General features: G+C 33.6%; 1 protein-coding gene across 6 annotated transcripts in view; it reads right to left on the minus strand.

The window, feature by feature from the left end:
* The window catches only part of LOC125648752 (uncharacterized), a 232,079-nt gene that overhangs the window by 191,563 nt on the left and 28,967 nt on the right, over nt 1–11,549 (minus strand). For 2 of the 6 annotated variants that reach the window (XR_008800113.1, XR_008800112.1), the window contains exons 4-7: nt 9,722–11,549; nt 9,502–9,560; nt 9,268–9,399; nt 6,277–7,095 (exon numbers count right to left, since the gene is read on the minus strand). The exon at nt 9,722–11,549 is cut by the window's right edge and continues 3,028 nt beyond it. Coding sequence is in view for 1 of the 6 variants with exons in the window: in XM_056154723.1 (XP_056010698.1) it covers nt 6,350–7,098; nt 9,268–9,399; nt 9,502–9,560; nt 9,722–9,804 (1,023 nt within the window). In the remaining 5 variants the exon portion in view is untranslated. Of the gene's footprint in view, nt 1–5,103; nt 7,099–9,267; nt 9,400–9,501 lie in introns of those variants that run through there. The other 4 variants (XM_056154723.1, XR_008800111.1, XR_008800109.1 and 1 more) reach the window with 4 other exon arrangements.

Here is an 11,549-nt window from a genome sequence, read left to right on the forward strand (position 1 = left end):
CTCTCTCTCTCTCTCTCTCTTCTTTTCCTTATTTTGTCTTTCTTGAGCTTCACTTTTTTTTTTTTTTTTAAATTTCACCCTATTTCTTCTATCTTCTCCCTTGATTTCATTAACCTCTCTGGTTATATGTATACACTAGATGCTATGGGTGTAAATTCCGAGTTTGAACATATATTTTCACAATATTTTAATCCATTACATGTTTAAAGTAAATACTTGAATAGTTATAGTTATCATAAAGATAAATCATAATACATTTTCTTGAAAAAATCTATGAAATCAAAAAGCCGTTGCGGACTCTACAGGGTTGCGGATTCTACAAAACACAATATATCTGCCAGAAAACTTAGCAATAATGAACTAGAGTCTGTTTCTTTGGTAGATACATAAGTAACTGTATTGCCTCTTACCAGTAAGAGTATAGAAATATAAGTCATCAGACATTCCAAAATATGCACATGTTGCGGACACTACAGAATTTTGGGACATTTTTATGCCAGTTAGAGAAAAATGCGTCATTTTTTTTCAAGTTTTGAATAATCCACTCAAACTTTTCTATAATGTTTCATTTAGTATTCAACTCATTTTTCAAAGTAAAACAAAAGTTGAAATATTGAATTAACTTGTAGTTTTTTTTTACTTGTAAGTTTAAACATTGGAATTTTATAAAATTGCATAACGTACAAGCATTTTCATATTTTTAAACATTATTTCGCTAATATTTTTTCGATTTACATACAGTAAATTGCACGTAAAAGTGGAATAATTTCTCATTGATCTGGTTTTTATTACCCAAAGCCTCTTCTATAAATCTCTTTGAACAAAAACTTGAAAAATAAAGCCATTTTAGCTGCAACAGCATAATACACAAAATACCCCATTTCTTCAGTAATACATCTTGAATATTATTTTTAAATAGAACATGGGAGTGCTATATATCATTGGATTTGTTAAAGGTACCATTTTGGTCAATATTTGGTCATAATTATTTGTTATGGGTTTAATCATATATCTTGATGTAGAATGCATAACATTAGCAAGTATGAATTATCACCAATACTGTGAAAATGGCGTTAAAAAATCCCCTACCCTTAATGTAATACTTAATCTCTTCAGTGAAGTTTATCAACTGCCTCTCAATTCACATGGGCTGTATAGAAAAAAATCTTCGGAGGTGGGAACATTCTTTTTCCGGGGATAATTAATTCTAACCTCTACATATGACAAGCCCATGCACTGTGATATACTTCTCTAAAGAGATTAAAGAATACCCTGAATGTTGAAACCGAGCCCCTGTGGTAAAGAGATATAGGCCCTACCTTGTTTACATGGTGCTTAATATGAATTTTAATCGATCGTTGGTGTTGATAAACCACACATCTTTACATGTAACAGTAACATGACCTCTTCACTAAAAATTACAAAGGTAAGCTTAAAACCAACTCTCAATTCCAAATTGAAATTCGTCTGTACAACTCGTGTTGGAAACAAATGGGTTAGGTATAATGGGAATTTCGATCCCGACCTAAATTTCTTAGAAATCTTGTTTTACCTATTCGGTAGGATCATATATTATATTTCGATAGTTTAAGAAACAAAAATGAAAATACATTGATATAATCATTAGCTAAAATAATTAAAGATGATAAGTTAATGCACAATTATTATATTTCAATGATTTCAATATATTTCGGTTTTTTCATTTTCCCGGAATTTTTCACCATTTTAAAGGAGGCATTTCTGAAAAAAAAATGAATTTTCCACACTTTTGAAAATGAAAAGTAATTAAACAAAATCCCCTTTTCTCTTTTATAAATCTAATACGATTGTAAGTGTTTGCTGTTTTAAGAAAAGTAATTTAAAATATTGGATTTTTTTTTTCAAGAAAACCATATTCATCAAATAAAACCAACCGTTGTCATGGAGACAAGTGAGATATTGTCACCATGGCAATGCATAAAGGAAAAGGGGACTTTATTTGCCATAGTATATTTTTATTGACCAAAATACATTGGCATTTTCCTCTCGATATTGATTATACAATTTACAATTTATTGCCTAATTTTTAGCAATTTTGTGTTGATGGTGGGGGTAATCTATTTTTAGTAACATATCTCTGCAGGTATGCATCAGATGAAAAAATTAGTAGCACATATAGGGTTCTTATGTATAGTGGTAAAGTATATATAAGTATCGATTTAATCCCTGACGGTCGATGTGCCAACCTTTGCATGATTCTTACGTGGAACAGCACTTCATTTTTGCAAGCATTTTCATTTAAATATAAGTACGCTTTATCTCTCAAACTATTTCATATTCCAAATTATTTTTACTAACTTTACGAAATACTGCTGCGGAAATGGTAACTAATGTAAAACTAATGTAAAAACTATAACACACGTCGGAATGTATGCGAGAAGCACACGTGTGAAAAAGAAAAAGGTGCATAGTCACAACATGTGCGACACATAGCCTATAGCTAAATACCTTGAAAAATAGCATGGAGGCGATCGAGTCAAGCGATATTAGCTACCATGGCCGCAGAAATGCTGTTGATCTTGTAAGGGAAGTAGTAGCTCATATTGACGTTAACTAGACTTAACCCGTGGTTTGAAAGAAGACGTTATAGAGCTAAACTGGACGTTTTGTTCGAAGCCATGTTTAATTTATACATGTATATTTAAACAAATTAAATTTTAATTTGTTTTCATTAACTAAATTTTTGTTCCATAATCATGAAAATTCTAAATATTTCAATAAGTTCAAAACAAATATAGTTTCTAACAATGTATTCCAAAACAGGCACGAGGAATTAGGCTCGCCCTTCCTTTTCGACAATGAGCATTTTTTTTTTGGTAGTGCAAATAAATTGAGACTGCCCCCTCTCCCATTACTTTTAACAGTACAGCTGTAGCTATATATGAAAAGAATATACGCTTGAAAGTTATTAATAACAAATATTTCGCCAAGCCTAACCCTAAGTGAACATATCAATGTATAGCTTCCAAGGACGCCTACCTCAAAATCAAGATTACCTTCACCCCTTCATATTTCTACAGGAAGTTAGGTATATGAATAGCTTTTAATTGCAGTGTTTGCAAAAAAATTTATTGACAGGTTTTTGAGCAGTGCTTCATTTAGTATTTGGACTGCCCTGTTTTTGAGTACTAACTTCCACCCCAGATCCTTAAATTTTCCCAATTTCTTATTATATGGTTATGTTTAAGCATGTTATTATTATATATTTTATATTTTGCATATAATCTAAAGATTATTGTAAAAGATATAGATAAAAATTCCACCAAATTATTTTTTTGAATTGAAAATCGGAATGATCTTGTAAAATTCACAATTTTCGAAAAGGGGGTAATTCAAAGCTTATTATCTCCCTTGTATACCTAGAAAGTGGCCATGAAATGTATACACATTGTACAGGACATCCTGAAGGTTCTTCATGAAAAAAAGAAAAAATATCCATTGACTAGTTATTTTTGGCCACATCGTCCCGCATGTACGTTCAATATGTTAATATGTGTATGTCAAATATATACGGATGCTAAAATAAGTCAATTAGGAATAAGATTAAGATTTATCCAGCATCTAGTTGATAATCGAATCTACAGTATCTAAAACATTTCTTGAAATGGCAATTTTTCTAATTTCTGGAGTATAAATTCTGTTAAAGAGTTGTTTCTGTGTACGTTAATTGTCTTCATATATTTTAAAGTATAAACTACGAAAAATACATTCCTTTCTATCTGAACAGAACAGTTGGCCTTGGATTTGATAATAATAGTCATGAGATTTGTCATATTCCAGTGCATCATTCACATTTGTAAGATAAGAGACAGATTCGTCTGATGAAAGGTGAAGATAACGAACAGTGATCAATCTCATAACTCCTATAAGCAATACAAAATAGAGAGTTTGGGCAAACACAGACCCCAGGACACACCAGAAGTGGGATCAGGTGCCTAGGAGGAGTACGCATCGCCTGTCTACCGGTCACACCCGCCTATCATACAATTTTTAGACAGTTCTTTACATATTTATTTTGACTACAGATTACTCCGTTTACCTGATCAATACATAGGGATCACGTAGGTTGTGATCGGCCAGTGCTTTACTGTATGCCAAAGCTATCCCAAGGCATTACAATTCAGTTTTAAAAAGATTGATTCATCACATACATGTATATAAAGTAGTTGTTAAACTTCTAATGTTGGCCTTCTCCAGGGTTATAAAAGAAAGAAAATTGAATTTACCGTACATGACGTCACTTCCATATCCAATGAGTATGGGCAAAACATCAGTATATTTAGAACGGATGTGACGATTAGGTAAAGGAAAGTCACAAGATATGCATTAAAGCTGACGTTCTCTGTTAAATAGTCGATATATGAATGAAAAAGAATGTTGTTAATAGATAGAATGTCTTTGATGTCTCTAAATGTCGAGTTGAAGGCCACAACAAGAGATATCTTCTCTTGTAGAAGCTTTTGAAAATAACTTAAAATGGCAACTAATTAAGAAACATGGTCTGTGTCCATATCAATTCAAACACACTGTTGGGTGACATAATATCTATAGATTACATATGTGCTGTCAGTGAGGAACTCTAGCACTTTTTACCATCAACTTCAGAGTACTTGTGCATATAATTAAGATAGTAAAACGGGTATTTTTATGGCTGATCAAACACCGACTCTTTCACTTTTCGATTGCTTCCCAATGGATGAGATTTCATAATTTAATTTGATTTATTGAGAGAGGAATATACTTATTATATTTTGATTACTTCCTCTATGAACTACAAAAGTACTTCTCTTAATGAAATTCGCAATATCATACGATAAGGAAATTGTTTGGTGCTTAACAATCAGGCTAGGATAAGTGCATAACATTAAAACATATATAATTATTTGATATCAATTATTTTCCGGCACAGACAAAAATATGTGTGCTAAAGAGTAAATTTTGATAAACTAAATATTTTAAATTTAGAACAAGCAGGTATAAGAAATAAAAACTGTCCTTAATTTTGTAATTTTATATTACTTTTCTATCAGAAAAAGAAACCTCGTTGGATTGAACAAATCATTTCTGTTATATTTATTAAGATTTTGTAGTGATACACCAAAAAGAATTCATGTTTGGTTAAAAATTATACTGGCATGCATTTAATTCAATATCAACATGTTCACTCTACGCATCCATGGATACACTACCTCCTTCTGTGTATCGTAACAATGTCAATATACACACAAACTTGTGTAGAAGTTTTACTTAGTCTTTTGTGCAATTTTCAAATGTATTTTGTCTTTTCTCATCTGTACTTCTATTTTTTAATCCTCTTCATTACATTCCAGTATCTTTTGCAGTGAGAAAGTGCATGATGTTTTACTTCTATGCCTATAGACACTATTTGGAGACGGTAAATCTTTAATATATTCTATTGTTTCATTTCTACACTGATCAGTGAATTTTTAAACTTCTGGTTCGGTTCGGTTTCTGAACATCTCGCTGTCTTCTATTTCACAGTATGTATTTACATGTACCTGTCGCTGGGACAATGCAATAGAACCTCTTTTCAACTGTTGATCAAATTGTAATTTGATTCTTCTCTCAACTGAAAGACTACATGTACAACTGCAACGAGAAACCAGACGACAATGACACCAAGTACTGAAATGATATTAACCACCAAAGCAGTACTGGGATATGAGACTTTTTGTGTGGTCTAGTTTCGATTGGGTGGCAGACTTTAAATTTCTTGTATCAAGAATTGATTCAGAATTTGAATATGCGCTTTCGATGAAGAACTCTAGCACTTTTTACCATCAACTTCAGTGTACTTGTGCATATAATCAAAATGTTCAACAAGTATTTTTATGGCTGATCAAAAATCAAATATTTCTGAGTTCACCTGTCGATTGCTCATTGATACATGTACATGCATATAGATTGTTTCCCCATGGATGAGAGTTATCAATTTAATTTGATTTATTTAGAGGGAAATGTACTCATATTTTGATTTACTTCCTCTGTTTACTAGAAAAATACTTCTAATAATCATTTTCCAATACATTTGACAAGAATATTACACGGACGGAAATAGTTTGGGGCTTAATAATCGGGTTAGGAAAAGTATTTTAATTTTCAGAAGAATTAGTTATAACAAATAATCAATGTTTTTGTATTGTAATTTTATATTACTATTCTATCGAAAACCAAAATTAAACTCGTTGGATTGGACAAATATATTAATTTCCAAGATACTTATTTGAAATTTATTCAGATACACCCAACATAATTCATATTTGGAGGGTTTTTTTAAAAGCTCATATTCTTATGCATTTGACTCTCCATTACCATTAAATGTTTTGTCAATTTCAACATTTTCGCTAGATACAGCGATGGCGCTGACGAGGCTATCGCCATCCATGGAGACGTAATCCTCCTGTGTCCTCTTATCCATCTCAATATACCCACTGACTTGTGCAGAGGTTTTACCGAGTCTTTTTTGTGAAATTTGCACATCTGTTTTGTCTTTTCTCATCTGTACCCCTCTCCTTTTATCCTCTTCATTACATTCCAGTATCTTTTGCAGTGAGAAAGTGGATGGTGTTTTACTTCTATACTTAGAGACACTATTTCTGGACGGCAAAGCTGCATACTTTGTTACGTCCTTTTTAGACTGATCAATGATTTCATAAACCTCTGGTTCAGTTTCCGCGGTGTTACTTCCATCCTGAACCATCTCGCTGTCTTCTATTTCACAATAGGTATCTACATGTACCTGTCGTTGGGACGATACAAGAGAACCTCTTTTGGGCGGTTTATGAAATCGTAATTTGATTCTTACTCTCAGCTGAAAGAATACAACTGCAACAAATAACCCGACAACGATTACACCAATTACTGAAATGATGATTATCACCAAGGAAGAACTTGGATTTGAGATATATTTCGTGTGGTCTGGTTTCGATTGGGTTGCAGAGTTTACATTTGTTGTATCAAGAGTTGATTCAGAATTTGAAACAGACAAGGAATCCATTGTCAGCAGAGTCGAGAGAACTCCTTTTGTTTGCTTTTCTGCTGAAGAGAATCAGTTCATGTATTGTCAGATCTTTATAAATGGAAAAAATTTGTCCTTTTGCATAGATACTAATCAGTTTCATTTTGAAACTTTTTTACGTAATCAAATGTAGTAAAATCTATGGAAAGGTTGGATGAATTAACCAATGTAATTTCAAATGTAGTTTGTAAAGTATCGTCTAAAGATGACAAACTTGATTAATTGTATCATTTCGCAAATTCTATAGTCGTTATGATAATCTAGTTGACAAAATATAGCCTTGGGTCAAATGCTGTCTGACGTGTTTCCTAGCGATTGTTAGGACGTTTATTTGACACTGATTTTGACTACGGATTACTCCGTTTACCTGATCAAGACTAGTGTGACTGGTCGAGAAGGGATGCTTACTCCTCCTAGGCACCTGATCCCACCTTCACCTTTCATAATGAACACTGATTTTTATCTGCATCTGTCCCTTTATTTGAAACAGTTGGGAAATCTGAATATAGCATTCTGCGACTACAACAGATAGGTTTCTACCAGATTTATTTTCCAGTTCTAAACAGTACTTCTAATATGAAATAAAGTCAAAATTCATAACTGCATTTGACATTATTTGTCGAAATGCGCATCTGGTGCATCAAAATTGGTACCGTATAAGTTTTACATTATGACCCCTGGGTCGAGGCCTCTGCTGATGGACTGTTAGTCCTCGATGGTCTCTACAGCCCAGTAGCTTAGTACTTCGTTACTAGCTTGAAAATACGGATGTATATTTAATTGCTGTTATAAAATTTAGAAATTCATTTCAAAATTAAGGATTATCTCCCTCGTGCATAGCTCTTATCCTTGGACGAATTTGGCTCCACTTTTTTTGGCACGCTGTTTTTGGCTATATTTAGCTCCAAAACTTCATAGTTATTTTGGATTTCAAACATTTCGGTTGAGCATCACTGAAGAGACATTATTTGTCGAAATGAGCATCTGGTGCATCAAAATTGGTACCGTATAAGTTTTACATTATGACCCCTGGGTCGAGGCCTCTGTTGGTGGACTGTTAGTCCCCGAGGGTCTCTACAGCCCAGTAGCTTAGTACTTCATTACTAGCTTGAAAATACGGATGTATATTTAATTGCTGTTATAAACTTTAGAAATTCATTTCAAAATTAAGGATTATCTCCCTCGTGCATAGCTCTTATCCTTGGACGAATTTGGCTCCACTTTTTGGCACGCTGTTTTTGGCTATATTTAGCTCCAAAACTTCATAGTTATTTTGGATTTCAAACATTTCGATTGAGCATCACTGAAAAGACATTATTTGTCGAAATGCTCATCTGGTGCATCAAAATTGGTACCGTATAAGTTTTACATTATGACCCCTGGGTCGAGGCCTCTGTTGGTGGACTGTTAGTCCCCGATGGTCTCTACAGCCCAGTAGCTGAGTAGTTCGTTACTAGCTTGAAAATACGGATGTATATTTAATTGCTGTTATAAAATTTAGAAATTCATTTCAAAATTAAGGATTATCTCCCTCGTGCATAACTCTTATCCTTGGACGAATTTGGCTCCACTTTTTTGGCACGCTGTTTTTGGCTATATTTAGCTCCAAAACTTCATAGTTATTTTGGATTTCAAACATTTCGGTTGAGCATCACTGAAGAGACATTATTTGTCGAAATGCGCATCTGGTGCATCAAAATTGGTACCGTATAAGTTTTACAATATGATTGGTGTTGTTTTATTCAACTAATCTATTGTTATGGAAAGGTGAAGATAATGAACAGTAATCAATATAATAACTCCTAATAAGAATAAAACATTACGAGTAGGACACAAACATGGACCTCTGTATACATCTGATGTCGGATCAGGTGCCTAAGAGGAGTAAGCATCCCTGTCGACCGGTCACATCCACAATAAACCCTACATCTTGATCAGGTAAACGGAGTAATCCATATTTAAATTCAGTGTGTATAAAGGAACGGCCTAACAATTGGTGTAAAACAGGTCAGACAGCATTTGACCCTAAAACAGGTTGTATTGTTATATTAGATCGCTATAACAACAATAGAATGTGCGAAATGCAGACTTTAAATGTGACGGTTGAAACCCCTGCACCGTCAACTTGTTTGTCAGTAGCCTGTCGCGATTGAAAAACTGATCATACACAAAACAAACAATATATTTACGTTCTCTACAACCAAGGGATGGATCACAAAACTCTCGTGGGCATTGACATGTCCCCTCCAAACATCGGCGTCCGTATTTTGGGTATTGACAGGTGTGTATACAGTTGGGTCCAAATTTTCCCGACGAACAAGCTAAATAAAATACAAGATCTCGTTAGATAGATATTGAAAATTAGACATATATAATCTCCATGTAGTAAATTATCATATGTTTAAATAAAACAATATACTTACGAACACATTTTCCCGCAAGATTGTAATAGTCCGCACAACAGGATGTTCCTTGACCAGTTCTACAAATATGTAAATCAACTGCAAATTTCTTCGATGTTTCATGATCACGACAAATGGTTAAATGTTCAACAAATGAGCTCATATACTATGTACAAACTACCTGTATTTTTGTATTACCACATATTGTCATGCTAAAAATATTGTATTATAAATATCTTACTTTAAGCAATTCTCTTCTACAGATGACTGTTGAGAAATTAAAACTTTTGTTATCCACAAAAGCATCAGAGCCGTTGAAAACATGCTTGCTTTGGGAGATAGTTAATCAAGGCTGATATTTTAATAATATCGTTTGAACAAAAATGAGGAAATGAATTTTCGCAACAGTTACTGCAAGGATATTCTCACCGAATGCAAGAGTTACCTTTGCTCTTTTCAATGATACAGGATTATATTCCTAAAATAGAATTTGGAGACATACTTATCTTACATCATTTCCCTTTAGGTAAAGCTCTTTCATACATATACAGGTCAGGCATCTCGTGATTTCAAATAATGTTTTTTAATAAAGTTGGAATTGAAAGGCAATCTGATGTATCCGAAACAGGACCTCGATAGTGTGCACTCATGATCAAAGCTTTATTGTTGCACAGGATCAGACATGATGGTGTCAGTAAAAACACCCATAGTGATATTTGTATTTATCATGTACAGCAACAATTACGATCAGTTCCCATGTTAAATCAGTTTAACCAATACGTAAACTACTGTTCTCACCGAAATGAGTTTAACTTTTATAAGGGAATATTTCGTTTACATGTTGTGTAGATACATGTACATGTAGTACATTTAATTTCATTGTATATGCATTCACAGAACAGCACCAAAATTCAGCTCCCATAATTACGGTTTTTATTAGCTTTTGTGTAAAAGTGATCGGTAAACCTGACGAAATGTTGATATACAAAGCAGAAATTGAGTACAACAGATTTAAAATGTGTTTTGAAACTAAATGCTTACAGTGCAAGTTTGAAACAGAAACTGCACTGAAATATTTTAATGCATGTATTTTATCTCATGTGGATTCACATCATGCGTTGCTCTGTTTGATATATCCATGTAGAACAGGCACATAAATCGCAAGTGACACATAAATATACAATCATCCACAATTTACCATAATTTATACCTATATACATTTTATCACAATTTCGCATACAAAAAAAAACGGAGAGAAAATGAAAACCAATTTGAATGACAATGCAACTTGCAAAAGGCAAATTCTAAACAGGTCTTCACACTAGGATAGCTTTAAGCGTTATGATTGTCATGTCCGTAACACTAACGTTAATGATACCAATGCCTTTAGTGTGGAACAAAACATTTACGCCAAATCCAGTAAATTTTCTATCATCTCAAATTAATTCTTTCAATGATTTTTTCCACATTTTCTTAAAACCAATACTTGTGCTGGTACTCATTTTATAAAATGACACACATCATAACAGGGAGTGCAACAATATGTCACAATTAACTGTTTATGAATGGACTATTTACCAATCTCTATTGTAATCAGCATTTTGATTGGCTACTGCACTGATCATGGTGAACAGGGGTTCATAATCGCGTTTTGCGAAGCTTTCTATCATGCCACCACAGTATGAACAGTCCGGACTAGATACAACAATACAGTAAGCTGATCCAATACATACAAGTTGATGACCAACAAGTTGATGTTACAGGGGTTTCAACAGTCTCGTTCAAAGTAAGCATTTCGCAAATTATATGGTCATTATAATGATCTAGTTTGCCAATATACCGATGGTTAGGCCGTTCTTGGCACACTGATTTTGACTACCGATAACTCCGTTTACCTGATCAAGACATAGGGCTCACACGGCGGGTGTGACTGGTCGACAGTGGATGCTTAATCCTCCTAGGCACCTAATCCCACCTCTGGTAAGTCCAGGGGTCTGTATTTGCCCAATTCTCTATTTTGTATTCCTGATAGGAGTTACGAGATTGATCACTGTTCGTTATCTTCACCT

The sequence above is a fragment of the Ostrea edulis genome, chromosome 2, assembly GCF_947568905.1.
Source record: "Ostrea edulis chromosome 2, xbOstEdul1.1, whole genome shotgun sequence".
In the NCBI taxonomy this organism is placed as follows: Eukaryota; Metazoa; Mollusca; class Bivalvia; order Ostreida; family Ostreidae; genus Ostrea; species Ostrea edulis.